The sequence below is a fragment of the Maniola jurtina genome, chromosome 26 (genome assembly GCF_905333055.1).
Source record: "Maniola jurtina chromosome 26, ilManJurt1.1, whole genome shotgun sequence".
Taxonomy (NCBI): Eukaryota; Metazoa; Arthropoda; class Insecta; order Lepidoptera; family Nymphalidae; genus Maniola; species Maniola jurtina.
The window spans coordinates 4,677,960-4,703,015 of record NC_060054.1 but is presented as its reverse complement, the minus strand read 5'-3'; the positions used below and the strand labels follow the sequence as shown (position 1 = coordinate 4,703,015).

The 25,056-nt window shown below is 39.6% G+C and overlaps 1 protein-coding gene across 4 annotated transcripts in view; it reads left to right on the top strand.

The window, feature by feature from the left end:
• LOC123878794 (UDP-glucosyltransferase 2-like) overlaps positions 1-25,056 on the top strand; it is a 32,122-nt gene extending 7,066 nt beyond the window's left edge. Inside the window, exons 1-10 of one of the 4 annotated variants that reach the window (XM_045926116.1) lie at positions 11,094-11,238; positions 14,403-14,552; positions 16,802-16,886; positions 18,562-18,727; positions 19,647-19,841; positions 21,121-21,340; positions 22,227-22,446; positions 22,921-23,143; positions 23,998-24,101; positions 24,811-25,056. In XM_045926116.1, the coding sequence (XP_045782072.1) occupies positions 14,415-14,552; positions 16,802-16,886; positions 18,562-18,727; positions 19,647-19,841; positions 21,121-21,340; positions 22,227-22,446; positions 22,921-23,143; positions 23,998-24,101; positions 24,811-24,992 (1,533 nt within the window). In that variant the 5' untranslated portion in view covers positions 11,094-11,238; positions 14,403-14,414 and the 3' untranslated portion in view covers positions 24,993-25,056. Of the gene's footprint in view, positions 1-1,070; positions 1,291-1,918; positions 2,142-3,442; positions 3,547-4,312; positions 4,441-11,093; positions 11,239-14,402; positions 14,553-16,801; positions 16,887-18,561; positions 18,728-19,646; positions 19,842-21,120; positions 21,341-22,226; positions 22,447-22,920; positions 23,144-23,997; positions 24,102-24,810 lie in introns of those variants that run through there. The other 3 variants (XM_045926117.1, XM_045926118.1, XM_045926119.1) reach the window with 3 other exon arrangements.

The window sequence follows — 25,056 nt, the reverse complement described above, 5'->3', positions numbered from 1 at the left end:
GGCTTGATCGAGAGTGTTCTTAGCTTTAATTCAAGAAAATCGGTTCAGCCGTTTGAAAGTTATTAGCTATTTTCTAGTTACTGTAACCTTCATTTGTCGGGGGTGTTGAAAATTTTTTATTTACACTTGTAGTTTTACTGATGAGACGTTCCAAATCTTCATTACTACGGATAACAATGGCACGTTTTCCCTCTCGTTGGCGTACATATATATGGACCCGTTGCTGCGCCAGCAAAAATCATAACCAATTTGCTTTGCTTGAGTTCTGCATTCACGAAATAAGCGCCTGTTTCTCGGTGTAAGCCGTTCGTTCACTTTCACTTCGAACTACGAACTACGAACTTTTACCGACTAAAACCCCACGGCGTTCCACGCATCGCCTGGTGGCTAGGCTACGGGGCCAAACACGTTCGCGCAACCCAGCCAGCGGTGCCTACTAAAGACTCTCCTCAGGGGACCAATATAGTACACATCGTCTGAGGCACACCACGAACACAAAGGTGCGCCTTCCGACTCGAGGACTGGTTTCTTTTCGATAGACTCCCCGGTTCCATCGCTCGAGAGCCCTTCTCAAGGGAATAGGCGGCGGTAGTGGGCGACTCGCCTACGCCCAACCCTCCTACGACGGATGGGATGAGAGCTCAAATCATCTTCTCGCATGCGCTCCGTCGACTCCTTCTGCGACATTACTAGAGATATGGTAGCCTTCTCTAACCTATTCGTCGGAGAAGATATCTCTGACGAATAGGTTAGATTGCGTAAGTAGTCTAACTTCTGTCAAAAGGCTTTGTACGTCGGAGCTGGCAGAGGCGCCTGACCGATCTATCAACGTAAAACTGAAGCTACTGGACGGATCGGACTGAGACTTGGCACGCCGATAGCTATCACGACGTAGACATTTGCTAAGGAAGGTTCTTTTTCTGAATTCAACCCCTAAGGGAGTAAAATAGGGGTTTGAAAGTTAAGTCCACGCGGACGAAGTTGTGCCCCCCCCCCCCCTTTCACTTCGCCATGTTGGTGACATTCTTTTCCCGGTGTAATAATATGAAATTATCCTTTAACGTTTCCAGGATCTCCAACACCTCCTGGACTCCTCCCGCCAGGGGGTGGTGTACTTCAGCATGGGCTCCATGATTCGGTCCGCGGCACTGCCGGTGCAGACCCGACGCGAGCTGGTCAAGATGCTGGGGGAACTGCCCTACACCGTGCTGTGGAAGTTCGAGGAGCAGATGGAGGGCTTGCCCAGGAATATTCACATTAGACCCTGGATGCCTCAGTCTAGTATACTCTGTGAGTACTCAGGCTAAGCTGCCACGGTACCTCTCCCTCTTCCCGGAGTAGACCTGATATGAGCTGGTCTAGATTCTGGGAACAAAGCTTTATATGCAACACCACACAAACCCTTCAGAAACACACAATCCTCAGATGATGTTGGTGGTGCATTTTTTTCCTAATCTATTACATATAATAAAATTGTAGAAAAGTGGTGTCTGTACAATGGAAATATATAAAAAAAAGTAGCAGGGGTTGTTCTTATATCGATGCCGAACCCGAAATTGTAATTAATTTTTTTTTGTCTGTTTGTCTGTGTGTTTGTGCACGCTAATATCAGAAACGGCTTATTCGATTTAGATACGGTTTTCTCTAATATATTGTAGTAAGCTTCACTTAACATTTAGTGTTTATTTCATGTCAATCGGTTCATAAATAAAAAAATTATGTCAATTTAAAGATTCACGGCGAACATTTTTAACGTACAGAGTACGTACTACACGCCTCGCGCCTGAGCGTCCGTGGCTATATAAAGCGCGCTGAGAGCTATTCCACGCGAACGAAGTCGCGGGCACAGCTAGTATACTTACCTATAGTTGATGCTTTCGTTACCCTCAATCGTTATGCCATGCATCTTGTCTTCCAGCGCACCCCAACGTAAAGGTGTTCATCACTCATGGTGGTCTGCTCAGCACGTTGGAGTCCCTCCACTTCGGAGTGCCAGTTATAGCCGTGCCAGTCTTCGCAGACCAGCCCGGTAATGCGCTACGCTGCGTGAAGGCGGGGCATGCTCTTAAAGTCGACTTCAACCTACCAGCACTTGCAGGAAACCTCAAAACCGCCCTCAACGAGATGCTCAATAACAACAGGTGAGTAGTTACACTTGGCGTCTCAGTCATAGCTGTCCTTATCTTCTGAGAGCAACCCAATAACGCTCTGTGCTGTGTGAGGGAGGGATATGTCCTTAAGGTTTGACCTGATTCCACTCTCCTTTTTCTACAACCGCACCACACGCCACCACAGGCAATTTCACCCTCACCACCTGGGTGCCTGGTGCACTTCGACCATCCGTTGTGCCAGATTTTTTTTCCACGCACATGCAAACTGTGGAATCAACTCTCATCAACGGTGTTCTCACTAGCTTACATCATGGGGTTATTCAAAGGGCGGACCAACAAATTCCTGAAAGGCTGGCCACGCATCGGCGGTTCCTCTGATGCTGCAAATGTTCATGGGCGGCGGTAATCACTTAGCATCAAGTGACCCGCCTGCTCGTTTGCTCGCTATTTTTTATTTAAATAAAAGTAGAGATTGATCTTCCCGGCGGGGAATCGAATCCCGGTCTCCCGCGGGACAGGCGAGGATACTTACCACTATATTACCGAGGAAGACAAAGAAAGCGTTGGGCCGATGACATTAAGAAGACGGTTGGGTCATTGTGGACGAGGCAAGCACGGGATAGACTCGTTTGGAAATGCCTGGAGGAGGCCTATGCGTCGGAGGACGCTCTGATCGCAAAATAATAACCAAAGTGCGAGACTTAAGTTAATTATTGTAAACTAGCTGATACCCGCGACTTCGTTCGCGTGGATGTAGGTTTTTTAAAATTCCCGTGGGAACTCTTTGATTTTCCGGGATAAAAAGTAGCCTATGTGCTAATCCAGGGTATAATCTATCTCCATTCTAAATTTCAGCCCAATCCGTGCAGTAGTTTTTGCGTGAAGGAGTAACAAACATACACACACACACACACACACACACACACACACACACACACACACACACACACACACACACACACACACACACACACACACACACACACACACACACACACACACACACACACACACACACACACATTCAAACTTTCTCCTTTATAATATTAGTGTGATAGTGTGATGTATTCAGCAATAAAGGCTTTATTTTGAGATTGATCTACCAGTACGGGCATGAAACCTCAAAATCTCCCTCAAAATCTCCCTCAATCATCATGCGGCCGTCATAGCTGTCCTTATCTTCGAAGACCAGTCTAATAATACCCTGCGTAAAGGCAGGGCATGCTCTTAAAGTTCCTATAAGAGCTCTATGTCCAGCTATGGGACATTGGATGACCATGATGATGAACTGATACACATCTTTTTTATGGATCTTATCTTTTGTGTTGCAGTTACTACAATCGCGCGAAGGAGATATCGAGGCTGTTCCACACGCGCCCCGTCTCCAACAAGAAGCTTATACAGCACTACGTAGAACTGGCCATCGAGAGCAAAGGTTTTTTTTTTTAAATTTACTTCCAGAGTAGCGCTTGGCGGCAAGTGATGACAGCCTAAGATAGAGCGCGCTTGTCTAGAAGATGCCTAGTAGACTCTTGACTTGAAGGTATTAAAATTGTAGGGGAAAACAGATGCTAGTAGGGCGTTCCATAATATCCTAGTGCTTTGAATAAGAAACGAGGAGGCAAATCGCTTCGTATTCGCTTTATTTTATTCCATTCGGGCTCAGCCAAAGAATTAGGTGAACTTGTCATCAAAATAATGAAACCTTGTTAGAGCAAGCTAAGTGTATGGAAAAGCTATGAACAGTGATAAAGAGAAAAACACATTTTTTCTTCTTGGTCATAGTTCACATCTGTGCCCAACAAGCCTCTGTGATAGAAATTTATTGCGATTATTACGAGTTATTATTTAGTTTTAAAAGTGTTGGAGGTACTGTAGACAGCCATTTATGGTGCACTAGAGGATGCCTGCGACTTCGTCCGCATGGATTTAGATTTTTAAAGATCCCGTGGGAACTGTTTGATTTTCCGGGACAAATAGTTGCCTATCTCAATTACAAAGACGCAAGCTACCTCGATATCAAATTTCTTACAAATCGGTTAAGCGGATGGGTTTTTAGGAATCCCGTGTACTTTTTATCCCGGAAAATCATAGAGTTTCCACGGGATTTTAAAAAAACTTACATCCGCGCGAACGAAGTCGTGGGCATCAGCTAGTAGCCTATAATTTTTAAGTCCTATAATTTTTTTTAATATTTTCAGGGGCATACCACCTGCGTTCCCAAAGCGTGCTGTACTCCTGGTACCAACTGTGGATGCTGGATCAACTGGCCGTACTTGTATTAGCACTGTTTATTATTGCGATAATAATTAAGAAAGTTGTTAGTAATTTGTTTAATATACTGGGAATAGCGAGTATAGGAAATAAGGTCAAGAAAAACTAATTTATTATTGTGTAATAATATTTAGGTTTTTTTTTCTCTCTCGTCTGACTTTACAAAGATTAGCCAATGTCAAGTTTGTAGTTATTTGTAACAAGTTAGCTAAACTATACAAGTATGGACCCCGTCTGTGCCGGCGCTCGCCGACATACGCACGGCACCCCCTTAGAGCGCTTTCCAGTCAGTTTTAACAAAAAAAAACACTCCGAAAAGGCAGAGCACGCCCGCCAGCTAACACCAACACAGATTTATTATTATTAACAATATTTAAGTTATTTAATTGTGTTATGACTTATGGTGCTTCCACACTAGTTAAAAAATAAAATGTGTTACAAACATGGGAGAGGTATAAAAAAATTATATGCTTATAATATATTTATATTAATATAGCTATTAATATATATTTGTACAAAAAATCTCAACTAATAAAAATTTACATTTTATTTTTAATGTAGACTTTTATTTTATTCTATATTATTAAATAGAAAACATTGCCTTATTCCTAAAATACCTCTTTCGATTTACATGCAAATTGACTAAAATAAATGAAAGTTATAAAAAAGTGGAATTTTTAGGGTTCCGTACCTCAAAAAGAAAAACGGAACTCGTCCGTCCGTCCGTCGTGTCTGTCAAGAAAACCTATAGGGTACTTCCCGTTGACCTAGAATCATGAAAGGCAGGTAGGTAGGTCTTATAGCACAAGTACAGGAATAAATCTGAAAACCTTGAATTGATGGTTACATCATTAAAAAAAAATTAAAATGTGTTTCAATTTTCAAAATAAGATAACTATACTAAGTGGGGTATTATATGAAAGGGCTTTACCTTTACATTCTAAAACAGATTTCATTTTTATTTTTATGCACTTTAGTTTTTGATTTATCGTGCAAAATGTCGGAAAAATATCCAAGTACGGAACCCTCGGTGCGCGAGTCTGATTCACACTTGGCCGGTTTTTTATGATAAAATGTTACGTGTACAACGTGCAAATCATGCATATAGTAATATTTTTATTTTATGATAAAGCCCAATGATATCAAAATCCGTGAAAAGTTTGGACATTCGACGTTACCCTTACGTACCTATGTAAAATAATACAGGGTGTAACCAGAACTCTAGCAAAAACGAAGACAGGTGATATTACTGATGATTTTACCTACATAGGCTGCACTGAAAGTATCGGGAATGGAATATTTCCACTGTCCCTGTCATATTAAAATCTTTTTAATTGAAAACTCCTTGGTTTTAAAAATCGAATACCATTTATTTATTTAAAAAAAGATTCTCGGTCTTTTCACAATGTCTTGTCAAACTTGTTTAGTCGTTGAGAAAATGGAATTGACTCGAGAAAATAGATAGAGCGATGATTTATTATGACTTTCGAAGTGGTTTAACACAAAAATAGTGTGTTGACCGGATGATTTCTGCATTTGGTGATGAAGCCCCATCCAAAACCACAATTTATCGCTGGTTTGCTGAATTTCAACGTGGACGTGTCAAGCTCAGTGATGATCCCCGTCAAGGTCGTCCAAAAACTGCAGTCACCCAAGAAAACGTTGATGCTGTTAGTAAGCTGATTGAGGGAGATCGACATGTGACATACCGCGAAATTCAGGCAACTTTAGACATTGGCATGAGTCAAATACAAATATTCTTGCATGAACAATTAGGTGTAAAAAAGTTGTTTTCCCGATGGATACCGCATTTGCTCTGTGAAGAGCAAAAAGCGGCTCGCGTTACTTGGTGCGTTAGAACTCTCGAAAGATTCCACGCAGGATCCTCAAATGCTGTATACAACATCGTATCAGGTGACGAATCCTGGATATACGCGTACGAACCCGAAACAAAAAACCAGTCACGAGTTTGGGTGTTCGAAAATGAGTTAAAGCCAACAAAAATTGTTCGTTCACGAAGTGTTGCAAAAAAAATGGTGGCCACGTTTGTCTCCAAAACCGGCCATGTTGCGACTATTCCTCTTGAGGGACAAAGAACGGTTAATGCAGAATGGTATGCTAGCATTTGTTTGCCACAGGTCGTTTCTGAACTCCGTAAAGAGAACTGCAACCGCCGCATCATCCTCCATCACGACAATGCGAGTTCTCACATCGCGCACAGAACAAAAGAGTTTTTAGAGCAAGAAAACATAGAATTATTATACCATCCGCCGTACAGCCCCGACCTAAGCCCTAATGATTTCTGTACTATCCCTAAAATAAAGAATACATTGCGTGGTCAGAGATTTTCATCACCTGAAGAAGCTGTGGACGCCTACAAAACGGCCATTTTGGAGACCCCAACTTCCGAATGGAATGGTTGCTTCAATGATTGGTTCCATCATATGGAAAAATGTGTCCGCGGAGAATACTTCGAAAAGCAATAAATACATTTTTAAATAGTAATGTTGTGTCACTTCCATGATTCCCGAAATTTTCAGTGCCGCCCTCGTACTGATAAGATACCATTAAAAAAAACTAAGAAAAAAATAATCCTGTCTTTTTAAAAAGTTCACAGTATAACAGTAAATTATTGCAAATAAAACACCTGACTGACGCTAGAGGTCATCGAACGTTCCGCAAATAGGTCACTCGACGTCAATGCCGCATCGTAGGTGCGGCATTGGCCCTAGTTTTGCTGTAAAATGCGGGTTTGAAAAATACTAAATCACTAAAACTGCAAAATAAGGTAAAATGGTTATTAGCATTGGATCCAGGTGGATTGGAAGGGTCCAGTGTAAGAAAATAATTCAAGTATCGGCCAATTTGTGAGAATAGTCGATACTAGAATTAATTTCTTAAACTGGACCCTTTCAAGTAAAGATTTTTATATAAACCTGTGAAGATGATACTGCCATTGTCGCAATTAAGATACCATCAGCCTACGTTGTCGTATTAGTTTACAAATTGCGAAAAACCAAATTAAATTTGAATTTCGCGGGCAGATCCGTCACATGCCCCTTAAGGCAATATAATAACAACGCTAAGTTTTTGCTAGCGTTCTAGATACACTCTGTATAACAGTTATGTGAGAAGATATTTAAAGCAGGTCTAGTAGTTTAAATATTATTTAATAGCTAGGCAGATGGCCTTAATTAAATATTCATTCAGTGGTTTGACTAGATACCTATTATTATTATTTGGAGCTTCGTAGTAACGTACAAGTAAATCTATACTTATCTATACATATAATAAAATTGTAGAAAAGTGGTGTCTGTACAATGGAAATATATAAAAAAAAAGTAGCAGGGGCTGTTATTATATCGATGCCGAACCCGAAATTGTAATTAATTTTTTTTTGTCTGTTTGTCTGTGTGTTTGTGCACGCTAATATCAGAAACTGCTTTTTCGATTTAGATACAGTTTTCACTAATATATTGTATGTAGTAAGCTTCACTTAATATTTAGTGTTTATTTCATGTCAATCGGTTTATAAATAAAAAAGTTATGTTCATTTAAAGAATCACGGCGAACATTTTTAACGTACAGAGTACGTACTACACGCCTCGCGCCTGAGCGTCCGTGGCTATATAAAGCGCGCTGAGAGCTATTCCACGCGAACGAAGTCGCGGGCACAGCTAGTAATAAATAAAATTGAAGTGCCTGTCTGTTTGTACGGGCTAATCTTCGGAATGGCTGCATCTATTTTGACGGGACTCTCACAGACAAGTAGAGTATTAACCAAGGAGTAACATAGGCTACTTTTTTAACTGATTATAAAATGGAGGAATTGTATTTTTCTACCTATGTACACTGATATCTCCGAGATTTCTGAACTGATTGGCGTAATTTTTTTTAATCGATAGAAGAACTTTGCGAGATTGTTCCATAAAAATTTGGATCCTCCTCTGATGATGAACTCCTCAATCCGGATGCTGCAAGGATCTGATCAATCCACGCGAAGCTGCGGGCACCATCTATCTAGTTATATAATAACCACTGTGATAAGAAATAGACCTGCAGGTGCGTAATATTATTATCATTTTGAACATATAAGTTACGCTCGCTGACCGAAAACGCTCATTGAGCGAAAAAGCAGCTCACTTGCGATGTGGTCACTGTAAAATATCCAAATCCCGAAATACGTGCTCAAAACGCTAGGTAAAACTAACTGGACTTATACTTAACAATTAAGATTTTTTTGCAAAACACGCCCACACGTAGGGTTCCGTCAAGAATAAAAATAAAAATGTATTGTTACTTTTTAGGGTTCCGTACCTCAAAAGGAGAATCGGAACCCTTATAGGATCACTTTGTTGTGTGTCTGTCTGTCTGTCTGTCTGTCTGTCCGTCCGTCGCGCATGTCTGTCAAGAAAGTCTATAGGGTACTTCCCGTTGTCCTAGAATCATTAAAGGCAGATAGGTAGGTAGCTCTAATAGCAGAAGTAAAGGAATAAATCCGTGAATTTATGGTCACATCACAGAAAAGAAAATTAAAATGTGTTTCAATTTTCCAACTCAGATAACTATACCAAGTGGGGGTATCAACTATCATATGAAAGGGCTTTACCTGTACACTCTAAAACAGATTTTTATTTATTTTTATGAATAATAGTTTTTGATTTATCGTGCAGAATATCGGAATAAATACCCGAGTACGGAACCCTCGGCGCGCGAGTCTGACTCAAACTTGGCCGTTTTTTTTAATTCACATGGCGGCCATTTCGATTTTTTCTATTTGGCATTACCAAATATACATACCTGACAACTCTCTACCTATTAGAGCTCATGAGATACATACAGCCCGCTGATAGACAAACAGACGAACAGACAGACGGACAGCGGAGGCTTAGTAATAGGTTCCCGTCGGGTTCCTTTCTAGCTAGATAATAGATTATATGTAAGTTACTTGGCTATTCTACGGTACCCGATCGCTTTGAGATCGCGGGGAGAGGTCGGGTTATGTGGGTTTTCTACCCACTAAAATCCACGGTAGCTTTAGACAGCGCAAAGGCCGCTTTAGGCTCATCCTTGGCTCTTAGGCCGCGGTAAGTTAAAACTAACTAGTAGTAGTTAATTACACCTGTAAGTTACACCTGTAAGTGTAGTCGCGTAAGATTTGCCACAACGCGTTGTGGTTGTATCTGTATGGCATGATAGCCACAAACGCGATGTTTTACAGTTACCTATCAATACCACAATGCGTTGCGAGCTGTATTTTCGCTCAGTGAGCGTTTTCGGTATTTGAGTGTAACATATTATTATAACTAATAATTTCTGTGTGGACTGCTTAATTTATTTCGGAAGACCTTGAACCACGACATTAAATAAAGGTCGTGCCACACCAAGGTGTGTGTTCCTCCATTCTTCCCGACCGAATTTAAGCTACATACTGGCAGCGAGTATTGTATAAGCGTCACTCACAAAAGCAAGTATCTATACTAATAAATAAAATTGGAGTGTCTGTCTGTAATTTCGAAATAACTACCTCATATTAAGCTCATATGGTTATTTGAACGATACCATAACTGAATCACACGTTTTTAAAATTTTTGTCTGTCTGTCTGTCTGTCTGTCTGTCTGTCTGTCTGTCTGTCTGTCTGTCTGTTTGAAAAGGCTAATCTTTGGAACGGCTGAACCGATTTTGAAGGGACTTTCACAGGCAAGTAGAGGATTGACCAGGGCGTAAAATAGGCTACTTTTTTAACCGACTTTTAAAAAGGGAGTTGTGTTTTTCTACCTATGTACACCGAAATCTCCGAGATTTCTGAACCGATTTGCGTCATTTCTTTTTTAATCGATAGAGGAACTTTGCGACATTGTTTCATAAAAAATTTGGAGTCCAACTCCTCAATCCTGATGCTGCAGGGGATCTGACCAATCCACGCGGGCGAAGCTGCGGGCATCAGCTAGTTATTTAAATATTTTCACGAATTATTTATTATTGGAATGTCCTCTCAAAATCTACGCGAAGAACACAGATCCATAGAATAACCCTAACGTGCCCTAGAGTACTCACTGAGATCGTTGGCCATCTTTAAATAGGCGGAGTCAACGATCTCAGTGAGTTAGGGCACGTTAGGGTCATGAAAACTTTGACATTAAAAAAAAAATTGTATGGAAATTTTTTATTTACCAAACATCCTGTATTCGACGGATATCGATTCAGGATCAAACCCGAGAATTTCCTCACTATGGTAGAGTCTACCCGAAGCGTTTTATCCTTGCTTAATATGTGATCGAACCTTTAGAGTTCAGATCATTATAATATTGTAATATCAACGATTAAAAGAAACGGGTAGAAACATGGAAAGACTATTGTGCAATCTAAACCAGACCTTATGCTGCTATTCATAGAATTTAATTTGAAATGCACATAATAAAACTATACTGTAATAAAATCGCTCTTGATTCTTCAATAGAAAATCATCGTTGATGTATAAGCAATAAGTTTTAAATAAGAATGCAACGCTACATAGTTTAAAATTCCCTATATCTGTTAGTTTATGTTGTTCAAAACGATTTATTCTATAAAGACATTTATGTCATTAAAGATACGGGTCAAAATTGAATGCATTATTTTCATTACACTATTCTTTTGTTGTATTGCATAGGTCAATATGCGGTCGGATCCCAAGACCTATCATCAGTTAGATGTTATATGTTCGAACCATAGAGTCTCGTATGATGTTATAATTTTTAGTAGAGTTTAACGTTCCAAATTTAAAAAGCGTTTAAAGTTCGAATTTCGAATTTTTTTTCTGTGGTAAATAGTGTTGAGTTTAATCAATAAATGTTGATTATCGATTTTTAAGTGAGTATTTAATTTATGTTATATATTTTTACTAATAACAGAAGGTCTTTCCATTTTTTGCGCAACGGATCAGCATGGCTGTCCAGCGCGGAAATGCAGCCAGTATTCTTGGCACCATTTCATGCGGGCATGATTTGTATAGTAATTAGAAGAAGTAATTAGAAGATGAGCCCAGCTTTAAGTTTTACTGTAATACTAGATGATGCCCGCGACTTCGTCCGCGTGCATTTAAGTTTTTTGAAATCCCGTGGGAACTCTTTGATTTTCCGGGATAAAAAGTAGCCTATGTGCTAATCCTGGATATTATCTATCTCCATTCCAAATTTCAGCCAAATCCGTCCAGTAGTTTTTGCGTGAAGGAGTAACAAACATACACACACACACACACACACACACACACACACACACACACACACACACATACAAACTTTCACCTTTATAATATTAGTGTGATTTTCAATAAAAAACTTTTTTTTTTGGAGTTATATGTGCGTTTTAAGTAATTAGATATCACTGCTATAACGGTGAAGAAAACAACGCGAGGAAACCTGCATATCCGAGTTCGACGTTCGTTTAACGACATAATGTTATAAGCAACTAGGTGATCCCCGCGACTTCGTCCGCGTGGTTTAGGTTTTTAAATATCCCGTGGGAACTCTTGCTTTTCCGGGACAAAAAGTTGCATACATATATCACTTTATGGGACGCCAATTACCTTTGTAGAAAAATCCACACTTAATATTATAAATGCGAAAGTGTATCTGTCTGTCTGTCTCTCTGTGCTACGTTTTCTCGGCTCAACCGCTGAATCGATTTTAATAAAATTTGATACAAAGTTAGCTTAATCCCGTGGGAACTCTTCAATTTAACGGGATAAAAAGTAGCCTATGTCCGTCTCCGGAATGTAAGCTAAGTCTGTACCCAATTTCATTTCGTGAAAAAGTAGCAGACAGACAGACAGACATAGACACACTATCGCATTTATAATATTAGTATAGATTACACTCAGTCAGTTTGTGGGGCGCCGGGCTGATACTTATATTGTAAAGATGATGATAATGAAATCCAAGCGGACGAAGACGCGAGCATCAACTAGTTTCAAATATGGCAATGTCACAGAAACTCATAGTATAGGTAATTCTAATCACGTCCCAAGGCCCTTTTAAAGAATCTAGTAATGAGATCCACTGTAAATAATAATTAGCGACTTATATACAGGATGTTAATTTTAATCACTATATTGAGAGGGGTCTCTCCGTCACTTGCTCCATACAAACGTAGTTCCAATTTCATTTGAATATTAAGCAACCAAAGTCCATGAAATTTTGCAGACAGATATTCTAGAAACTAATATCTATGTCTGTGGTTTTCCAGATTTCTGGAAAACCACAGACGTTTCTAGAATATGTCTGCAAAATTTCATGGACTTTGGTTGCTTAATATTCAAATGAAATTGGAACTAAGTTTGTTTGAAACGAGTGACGGAGAATGACATAAAAACAGTGGCGGGACCAATCTGGATGCTCAAAGCCAAAGACAGAGCAAAATGGATTTCTCTGGAGGCGGCCTTGACCTGAAAAGGGATCTTCATAAAAAATATTATCGTATCTACTAAATTTAAGATATTTAACTATTTATTTTAATTATCTCGTATTAAAGTTATATTTAATTATTCCTTATTGTAAAATTAGAAGAAATAAAAGGCTTTTTTATTTTTATTTATTGAATTTATTATTTACTCAACGCCAACCCAATACTGAGCACGGGGGGTAGTTTGACAGTTACAGTGTAACGATCGTCGATCGCAATCACACACGCCACAGAATATACAGAGTGTAACCAGAACGTTAGCGAAAACGAAGACAGGTGATAGTACTGATGGTTACTGATAAGATACCAATAAAAACTATACTTACGAAAAAATAGTTTTTTTAAACCTGTATTTTTTAAAGTTCAAATATGTTGCAAATAAAACACCTGACTGACGCTAGAGGTCAACGAACGTTCCGTAAATAGGTCACTCGAAGTCAATGCCGCGTCGTAGATGGGGCATTGACCCGAGTTTTGCACGCAATACAATGCGGGTTAGAAAAATACTAAATCACTAAAACTGTAATTTGGCAAATGGTTATTGGCATTGGATTGTGTTAAGGTAGTATAAAATTAAATAATAACGCTAAGTTTTTTCTAGCGTTTTTGTTACACCCTTTACTACATGTAAAGGAAACTAGAGTGCACAGTGTGTATGTGTGTGTGTGTGTGTAGCATTAGTGTGAGTGTTTGTGTGTAGTGTGAGTACATTATAAGTCACAAGCATGCAGGTTTTCAAATTCAAATTCAAAATATTTTTATTCAATTAAAATTTTACATGTGCTTTTGAATCGTCAAAATAATTTACCACTGGTTCGGAATGGCGTTCCTACCGAGAAGAACCAGCAAGAAACTCGGCGGTTGCTCTTTTCCAGTATTCATTCATTTCAAGTGTTTTCTCTCGATTAATCTTCGCCGTTAAAACAAGTGATAATGTTGTTGTTTTTTTTTTTTTTTCTTTATTCATTTAAGGGCTTTTATACATTTAAAAGTAGGTACATGTCAGCCCTATTATAATCTAACTAGCTGATGCCCGCGACTTCGTTCGCATGGATGTAGGTTTTTGAAAATTCCCGTGGGAACTCTTTGATTTTACGGGATAAAAAGTAGCCTATGTGCTAATCCAGGGTATAATCTATCTCCATTCTAAATTTCAGCCCAATCCGTCCAGTAGTTTTTGCGTGAAGGAGTAACAAACATACACACACACACTCACACACATACAAACTTTCTTCTTTATAATATTAGTGTGATTAAATACAACAAAATTCTTAACCTAACAAAATACGTCTTTCTCACTACCCATAATTTGATTTAGAAAGCAGCCATGTGCAGATGACATTATCCCCAAACCAAAGCGAAATATACTTCATAATCTCCTCAATAATAAAACCAATAAATGCTTTAATATTTTCTTCGAAAGTACAGTCCGACAAATATATTTCTTTCAATTTTTGAATTAATTTCATACAATTTATGCTACCTTTTTTTTTCTCGAATTTTTTCTTCCCATTGCCTTTGTTTTCATCATCAACAAGTGATATTTAATGCCTTAAAATGTTTTTTTTTTGCAGGTACAAACTAAAATGAAGTTAGCCGTACTCCTGAGTGTTATATCAACGGGATATGCATACAACATTCTATGCTTGCAGAATGTGCCTTCCAAAAGTCACTACCATCTTGTGAAGGGGTTAATTTTCCCCCTACTGGAAGCGGGGCATAAGGTAATTTATTTACTTGAAACAAGTGTAAATTAATTTATAACACCCCCGACAAGTGAAGGTTACAGTAACTAGAAAAGAGCTGATAACTTTCAAACGGCTGAACCGATTTTCTTCGATTATAGCGAAGAACACTCTCGATTAAGCCACCTTTCAAACGAAAAAAACTAAACTAAAATCGGTTCATTAGTTTAGGAGCTATGATGCCACAGACACACAGATACTCACGTTAAACCTATAACACCCGTTCTCGGTCGGGGGTTAAAAACAGCGATAATCCTACTTAATATTATAAATATGTAAAGGTGTGGATGTTTGAAAGTTTGTTACTCTTTAACCCAAAAACGTCTGAACGGATTGGGCTGTTTGGAACGGAGATAGATTATACCTTGGATTAGCACATTAGGCTACTTTTTATCCCGGAAAATTTAAGAGTTCCCTCGGGAGTTTTAAAAATCTACATCCACGCGAACGAAGTAGCGGGCATCAGCGTGTTACAAATAGGATTGCCAGATGCCCCGTACTTTATTATACCCCGTACACCACGTATTTCAGGGTAACCCGTAATTGCGAAATTAAAATACGGGGTAAATACAGCGAAACCAAACCCTGACGTTTTGTCCAGTAGAAAGAATATTTTCTTATATGTATGTTATGAAAAGTTCATATACCGGTATAGCTTGGTATATCTATAGTTACATCCTACCTAGGTTAAAAAAATCGGCCAAGTGTGAGTCAGACTCGCGCACCGAGGGTTTCGCTCTCGGGCATGAAAGTAAATAAAAATCTGTTTTAGAATGTACAGGTAAAGCACTTTCATATGATACCCCCTTTTTTAATAGCTATCTTACTTTGAAAATTTTAGCAACTTATTGAACGTTTCATGTTGAAGGGCAATTATTCATTTTAATTCATAATTAAGAGGGCTCTCTCCGACACTCGTTTCATACAATCGTAGTTCCAATTTCATTTGAATATTAAGCAACCAAAGTCCATGAAATTTTGCAGACATATTCTAGAAACTAATATCTATGGTTTTCCAGATTTCTGTTAAAATATTCGGTTTCAAAGTTACGCAGTCTTAAAAAATTTCATACAAATCTTTGAGCCCCTGTAATTTTAAAACTACATATTTTTAGAAAAATCTAAAACACCACAGACACAGGTATTAGTTTCTAGAATATGTCTGCAAAATTTCATGGACTTTGGTTGCTTAATATTCAAATGAAATTGGAACTACGATTGTATGAAACGAGTGACGGAGAGAGCCCTGTTAAACGTTTTCTGAGATAAGTTAATATTTGACACGAAACTTAATTACGTAACAACAATGACTTCAATACAAAGAAGTCATTGCCTAACAATTAGCTAGTTATCGAAAATGGAGGTCACGCGATTACAGGCAAATCAATGTTAACCTACCTATTATAGTCGTAATTTGTTCAAAGCCAATAGGAAGGGTTATGATTTTAGCAGTCTATGTATGTATGTATGTGTGTGGAAACTAAAACCCGACTGCGATCGTCTTAATAAACGCTAAAATATTAGAGTAAAATTGTTTTTCTGTCGCTTGGTATATTTTAATGTTGTAGTACATTTATATTTATGAACTCTGAATTTTCTCCTCTTTCATTTGACACCCCACTCGATACAATAGCAAAAAAAAAATTTGAAAACCCCCACTTTTTTTCATGTAATATCCGTTAGGTCAATTTTTTCGTATGAAATGTAGCCTGTGTCACCCGGTCCTTTACGACGAATCGATTGACACCTCATTCATCACAAGTGTAAATTAAAAATTTATAACACCCCCGACAAGTGAAGGTTGCAGTAACTAGAAAAGAGCTGATAACTTTCAAACGGCTGAACCAATTTTTTTGGATTATAGCTAAGAACACTCTCGATCAAGCCACCTTTCAAACAACAAAAAGTAAATTAAAATCGGTTCACTCGTTTAGGCGCTACGATGCCACAGACAGATACACAGATACACACATACACACGTCAAACTTATAACACCCCTCTTTTTGGGTCGGGGGTTAAAAATCGGCCCAGTAGTTTAGGCGCTATGGTGGAACACACAGAATCTGGATACAAGCATACACACACACATACATAGACTGCTTAAATCATAACCCTTCCTTTTGGCTTTGCCGCAGTCGGGTAAAAAGCAAAATAAGAGCGTCTGGCAGGGTGTATCGACAGTATCTTAGTGAACAGACATTGATGATGATGGTGACGAATGTTTTCAGGTGACATGGATCACAACGTTCCCCGGCAAACCAGTTACAAACCTGACCTACATCGACATAAGTCATATACAAGAGTTAACGAGGCGTAAGTATACCTTAAGAGGGGTCTCTCCGTCACTCACTCCATACAAACGTAGTTCCAATTTCATTTCAATATCAAGCAACCAAAGTCCATGAAATTTTGCAGACATATTCTAGAAACTAATATCTATGCCTGTGGTTTTCCAGATTTCCGTTAAAATATTCGGTTTCAAAGTTACGCGATCTTAAAAATTCACATACAAGTCTTTGAGCCCCTGTAATTTTAAAACTACATATTTTTAGAAAAATCTAAAACACCTCAGGCACAGATATTAGTTTCTAGAATATGTCTCCAAAATTTCATGGACTTTGGTTGCTTAATATTCAAATGAAATTGGAACTACGATTGTATGGAATAAGTGACGGAGAGAGCCCTGTTAATTACAGTCGTAACGGAATCTCTGTTTTAGTCTGGTAAGAGGCTTCGGCCGTGGCTAGTTACCACCCTACTGGCAAAGACACGTACCGCCAAGCGATTCAGCGTTCCGGTACGATGCCGTGTAGAACACAAAGGGGTGTGAGTTTAATAAAAACTGCCATACCCCTTCAAATTCAAATTATTTTTATTCAATTAGACTTTTACAAGTTCTTTTGAATCGTCAAAAGCATCTACCATTGGTTCGGAATGCCTTTCCTACCGAGAAGAACCAGCAAGAAACTCGGCGGTTGCTCTTTTCAAAGATTTGATATACAATATTATGCTATGTATAAGCAATTGAAATCCCGCGCATTCCAGGTTCCAGGTTAGCCCGCTTCCATCTTAAACTGCATCATCACTTACCACCAGGTGAGATTGCAGTCAAAAGGCTAACTTGTATCTAAATCCCCCTTTAACTTTTAACTGCAATATTTCTTTAAAATTAAAACGTACGAGCATAGTTTTTAGGGTTCCGTACCTCAAAAGGAAATACGGAACCTTTATAGGATCACTTTGTTGTCAGTCTGTCTGTCCGTCTGTGTGTCTATCTGGCCGTCCGTCGTGTCTAATCTATAGAGTACTTCCCGTTCACCTAAAATCATGGGCAGGAAGATAACTATACCAAGTGGGATATCATATGAATGGGCTTTACACATGTAAAGCCCATTCATATGATATCCCATACATACATATGTATATTCTAAAACAGTTTTTTGTTTGTTTTTATGCATAATAATGGGAAAAATTACCCAAGTACGGAACCCTCAGTGCACGAGTCTGACTCGCACTTGGCCGGTTTTTTTTATAAAGAATGCCATGACCAATATTCCCCTTTCCCCACCAATTAAGCGTAAAGCTTGTGCCAGGAGTGGGTACGACAATAGTGCAACGGGTGGGGTTTGAACCGCCGACCTTCCGGTATTCAGTCCGCTCCTCAACCGTTGAGCTATTGAAGCACTTGTGCGATGGTACGGAAACCTTCTTGTGCGAATGTTTTTCATTTAAATAAAATAAATAAATATACTTTTATTCGGGACTATAAAGTTAGGCGCAAACACAGTACATAGAATGAAAACAGATAAAACATAAAAACTAATAACTTAAACTTAAAAACCTAAATATTTATCTAAAACATAACTTACTGAGCTTTCCATGCATTTCGGCCGAGACGACCACCGCTATTTCGTAGTTCTAATAAATAATAAACTTGTACTGCAAAGGCACAATTTACATATTTATTTTTTTACTGCCGTATTTTCAGACTTAGATATGACCAACCCCAATAGCCAAAACTTGGATATGGTGAAGGAGTTTGCAAGAAACATCACTCGCAGTACCCTGCAGACTCCAGGAGTAAGGAACGCGCTGATCAACGAGAAGTTCGATGCTGTCGTCACTGAGTGGTTCTTCTCTGAAGTGGAGACTGGGTTAGTTCAAATCACACTAATATTATAAAGGCGAAAGTTTGTATGTGTGTATGTGTGTATGTTTGTTACTCCTTCACGCAAAAACAACTGGACGGATTGGGCTGAAATTTAGAATGGAGATAGATTATACTCTGGATTAGCACATAGGCTACTTTTTATCCCGGAAAATTAAAGAGTTCCCACGGGATTTTTAAAAAACTACATCCACGCGAACGAAGTCGCGGGCATCAGCTAGTTCAAAATATTTTTATTTAATCAAATTTTTACAAGTATTATCTTTTTTTGCTTTTGAATTATCAAAAGCATTTATCACTGGTGCGGAATGCCTTTCCTACCGAGAAGAACCAGCAAGAAACTCGGCGGTTGCTCTTTTCAAAGATTTGATATAAGTACAATACAAATATTATGCCATGTATAAAAGTAATTGAAGTCCCGCGCATTGCTGGAGCGAGCTGCAGGTCAAATCCACGCTCTTTTATCATTTAGGTACATAATCCTCGATTGTATAATGAGCTTTTTTAAAGGGCATAGTTTTAATAGATTTAGGTATTTTAACTTGTGTAAAGGCAAGCCCATAAAAAATTTTCAAAAGAAAAATAAAACCGACTTCAAAAACCACAAACACTAAAAAGTCGGTTTTATTTTTCTTTTGAAATTTTTTTATTTCACAATTTTTAGTGGCCCCACTGTACTATAATATGCTACTTATGCCCAGGTAAAACACTACTGTTTACTAAGCTATTACACTGATCGCGAGCAATTTGCTCTTATCCATTGAGGAGTTCTGTTCTCCATCTCCGAAGATATTCATCAGATCTTGAAGTGTGAAAAGTGAAATGAAGAGATGATATAAGGGTTCCGTTTTACCTCAAAAGATACGCAACCCACAAAAACTTCTAACAAGTTTCATTATTTACAGCTATGCAGCGGTACAGGACGCGCCATGGATCCTGCTGTGCGGTATGGTGCTCCACTCGCACCTGGAATATCTAGTGGACACGGTGCGCTCCGTGCCCACCATCCCCATCTTGACGAGCCACTACGATACGCCCATGACGCTGTGGCAACGCATCCAGAACACCCTCTCCTATCTCTCCTTTACCTACCACACCATGTAAGTCGCTACGAAGTCAAAGTCAAAATCATTTATTCAAAGTAGGTACAATTGTACTCCACCATCCCCTTCTTGACGAGCCACTACGATACGCCCATGACGCTGTGGCAACGCATCCAGAACACCCTCTCCTATCTCTCCTTTACCTACCACACCATGTAAGTCGCTACGAAGTCAAAGTCAAAGTCAAAATCATTTATTCAAAGTAGGCACGATTGTACTCCACCAGCCCCTTCTTGACGAGCCACTACGATACGCCCATGACGCTGTGGCAACGCATCCAGAACACCTTCTCTTTTCTCTCCTTTACCTACCACACCATGTGAGTCGCTACAAAGTCAAAGTCAAAGTCATAATCATTTGTTCAAGTAGGTACAATTGTACTCCTTTTGATGGTCGGGTGGTGATAATTAATTACGTTACTTAAAACTAAAGCAACGAGGGTTCCAAAGGCGCCCAAGTCTGAGATGACTACTTAATAAACCCTGGCCTGTGAGTCACAACTCACGACTCAATACAAAACACACCATTTATATCGCAGCTCTATATAAAGTATAAACCATACCATATAATCACAACTCTGAATGTATAGTATATCTGAATGTGTAGTATTAGTATTTAAGTACAGTGTCGCATTAGGACTCCCTGTAAGGACAGTAAATTAAAGTAAAAGTAAAATATTCTTTATATTTCACCAAGACATCAAATACAAGAATGTATACTTAAATAACAAAATAGATTTATGTACAATAGGCAGCCTTATCGCTAAAATAGCGATTTCTTCCAGGCAACCTTAGGACAGTGTACACTGTACATCATGAACAAATAAACAACAAATAAACTCAATATAAATCACACCATGTAAGTCGCAAGTCGCAACCCAATATAAATCCCAATATAAATTAAGTCACAATTCAATATAAACCATACCATATAGTCACAACTCAATATAAGATCTTATTATACACCACGCCACGTCAGTCGCAACTCAATATAAAACACACGTGAGTCACAACTCAATATAAACCATACCTTATGAGTATAAACTCAATACAACCCATGTGACTCGCAAATCGAAACACATATAAACCACACCATGTGAGTCGCAACTCAATATAAGTTACACCATGTAAGTCACGACTCAATATGAATAAAAAAGTTGAGGTAAAAAATGTGGTGGTGCAAAAAAGTAGAGCTCGCTTCGCTCGCGTCAATTTGATTTCAATTATTTTTTATATTTACTGCAGTCGTTTAATTAGATCTATTTCTTGAATTCCAGGTCAAGCCAGCCCATCAACAAAGCAAACTACGAGGAATACTTCGAACCACTAGCTAAAGCGCGCGGCGTTACCCTACCTCCGTACGACGAGGCGATGCACAATGTTTCCATAATGTTTGTGAACTCACACCCATCGTTCGCACCACCCTTCGTCACTCCACCCAACGTGGTGGACATCGCGGGCTACCACATCGACGAGGATGTACCGCCACTGCCCAAGGTATGTGGAACAGGCATACATACTAACACACAACACCCATACAGCTGGTGAACTTTCACCCATCCGTCACAGGCTACTGCATACTTACATAACACACCCATACTGCTGGTGAACTCTCACCCATCCTTCGCAGGCTACCGTACACTTACATAAAACACCCATACTGCTGGTGAACTCTCACCCATCCTTCGCTGGCTACCGCATACTTACATAACACACCCATACTGCTGGTGAACTCTCACCCATCCTTCGCTGGCTACCACATACTTAAGTAACACACCCATACTGCTGGTGAACTCTCACCCATCCTTCGCTGGCTACGCATACTTACATAACACACCCATACTGCTGGTGAACTCTCAATCATCCTTCGCAGCCTACCGGAAACTTACATAACACACCCATACTGCTGGTGAACTCTCACCCATCCTTCACAGGCTACCGCATACTTATTTAACACACCCATACTGCTGGTGAACTCTCACCCATCCTTCGCTGGCTACCGCATACTTACATAACACACCCATACTGCTGGTGAAATTAATGTTGTTATACATTTATATTCATGAGCTCAGAATTTTCTACTTTCATTTGACATCCCACTCGATACAATAGCAAAAAAAAATTTTTGCAGACCTCCACTTTTTTTGATGTAACATCCGTTAGGTCAATTTTTTTCGTATAAACATAGCCTATTTCACACGGACCTTTACAACGAATCAATTGACACCTCATTCATCAAAATTGGTCCAGTAGTTTAGGCACTATGATGGAACACACAGAATTTGGATACAAACATACATACGTACATAGACTGCTAAAATCATAACCCTTCCTTTTGGCTTTGCCGCAGTCGGGTAAAAAACCTATCCCTCTACATTTCCAGGATCTCCAAGACCTCCTGGACTCATCCCGCCAGGGGGTGGTCTACTTCAGCATGGGTTCCGTGGTCCGGTCCGCGGCACTACCGGCGCAGACCCAACGCGAGCTGGTCAAGATGCTGGGGGAACTGCCCTACACCGTGCTGTGGAAGTTCGAGGAGAAGATGGAAGGGCTGCCCAGGAACCTTCACATTAGACCCTGGATGCCGCAGTCTAGTATACTCTGTGAGTACTGAGGCAGAAGCTACTATGGTGCGCCTCCGCATCTCTTCTCTTCTTTTCGCTTTTTAACCCCCGACCCAAAAAGAGGGATGTTATAAATATGACGTGTGTATCTGTGTATCTGTGAATCAGTGTAGATACACCGATTCACAGATACACAGATACACACGTCATCGTAGCTCCTAAACTAATGAACCGATTTTAACTTAGTTTTTTTTGTTTGAAAGGTGGCTTGATCGAGAGTGTTCTTAGCTATAATCCAAGAAAATCAGTTGAGCCGTTTGAAAGTTATCAGTTCTTTTCTAGTTACTGTAACCTTTACTTGCCAGGGGTGTTATAAATTTTTAATTTACACTTGTCATACTATTTCTCTTTTATGCACCAAATCGCGAAAGTTGGAAAGGTATGACTTTTATATTCTCTGACGTACTGTACAGTTTTACACCCATTCTGAATTCATGCTAATATTTCTTCCAGCGCACCCCAATGTGAAGGTGTTCATCACTCATGGCGGTCTGCTCAGCACGTTGGAGTCCCTCCATTTTGGAGTGCCAGTTATAGCCGTGCCAGTCTTCGGAGACCAACCCAGTAATGCCCTGCGCTGTGTGAGGGCGGGACATGCTCTTAAAGTCGACTTCAACCTGCCAGAACTGGCAGGGAACCTGAAAACCGCCCTCGACGAGATGCTCAATAACAACAGGTGAGGTAGTCCTCTTCATGTGGCCGCTATAGCTGTCCCTGTCTCGCCTGCTTAGATTCTGGCTGGAGCGAGCTGATAAGTAGCTGCACCAGCGATCTCAAGTACCAATGGATGAACTACGTCATACAATCCAGGATAAAGAAGAAAAGAAGCTGTACTATCTTCAGAATCCAGCCCAGCCCTGTGCTGTGTGAGGGTGGGACATGCTCTCAAAGTTGACTTCAACTCCAGAACTGGCAGGGAACCTGAAAACCGCCCTCAACGAGATGCTCAATAACAACAGGTGAGGTAGTCCTCTTCATGTGGCCACTATAGTCCCGCCTGCTTAGATTCTGGCTGGAGTGAGCTGATAAGTACCTACACCAGCGATCTCAAGTACCAATGGATGAACTACATCATACAATCCAGGATAAAGAAGAACAGAAGCTGTACTATCTTCAGAATCCAGCCCAGCCCTGTGCTGTGTGAGGGCGGGACATGCTCTCAAAGTTGACTTCAACTCCAGAACTGGCAGGGAACCTGAAAATCGCCCTCAATGAGATGCTCAATAACCAGGATTAGGTAGTCATTCTTCATATGGCCGCTATAGCTGTCTCCGTCTCGCCTGCTTAGATTCTGGCTGGAGTGAGCGGATAAGTAGCTGCACCAGCAATGTCACCTACCAACAGATGGAACAGTGTGTCTGTCTGTTTGCTAGCTTTTCACGCCCCAACAATTTAACCGATTTTGATGAAATTTTATACAGTTAGCCTACATCCAAGGCTACTTTTATCCCGGAAAATGAAAGAGTTCCCACGGGATCGTTCAAGATCTATCCGTTCGACCAATGATTTTATCGATCTTTTGTGTTACAGTTACTACAATCGCGCGAAGGAGATATCGAGGCTGTTCCGCAAGCGCCCCGTCTCTAACAAGAAGCTTATTCAGCACTACGTAGAACTGGCTATCGAGAGCAAAGGTAAGGTTTGACGTCCACCCTAAAGCGCGCTGAATCGAGCCAAAACGCGTCGACAATAAAACCGGCCAAGTGCAAGTCGGACTCGCACACAAAGGGTTCCCTACCATCGTACATGAACCACTAGTGCTGTTTAACTTTATTTACCCGACTGCGGCAAAGCCAAAAGGAAGGGTTATGGTTTTAGAAGTCTATGTATGTGTGTATGTTTGTATCCAGATTCTGTGTGTTCCACCGTAGCGCCTAAACTACTAAGCCGATTTTCATGAATGAGGTGTCAATTGATCCGTTGTAAAGGTCCGGGTAACATAGGCTACATTTTATATTAATAAAATTGACTTAACGGATGTTACATCAAAAAAATGCGGGTCTCCAAAAATTTCGTATCGAGTGGGATGTGAAATGAAAGAGGAGAAAATCCCGAGTTCATAAATATAAATTTACTAAAACATTAAAATATACCAAGCGACAGAAAAACAATTTTACTATTATAATATTTCAGCGTTTATTAAGACGATCGCAGTCGGAGCTTCTAAACGAATGAACCGATTTTAATTTAGTTTTTTTTGTTTAAAAGGTGGCTTGATCGAGAGTGTTCTTAGCTATAATCGAAGAAAATCGGTTCAGCCGTTTGAAAGCTTTTTTCTAGTTTTCTTATAGAGGTTTTTGTGTCGGGGTTTTTTAAATTTTGAGTTATTTTGTTATATTTCAGGGGCACGTCACCTGCGTTCTAATAGCCTGATGTACTCCTGGTACCAACTGTGGATGCTGGATCAACTGGCCGTACTTATATTAGCACTGTTTATTATTGCAATAATAATTAAGAAAATTCTTAGTAATTTGTTTAGAAAGAAGGGAAAACCGTCTACAGGAAAAAAAGATAAGAAAAAGTAATTTGTTATTGTACAATTTATTGTTCGGTTATGTGTTATGGTGCTTCCACACGGCTTTCAAAAAC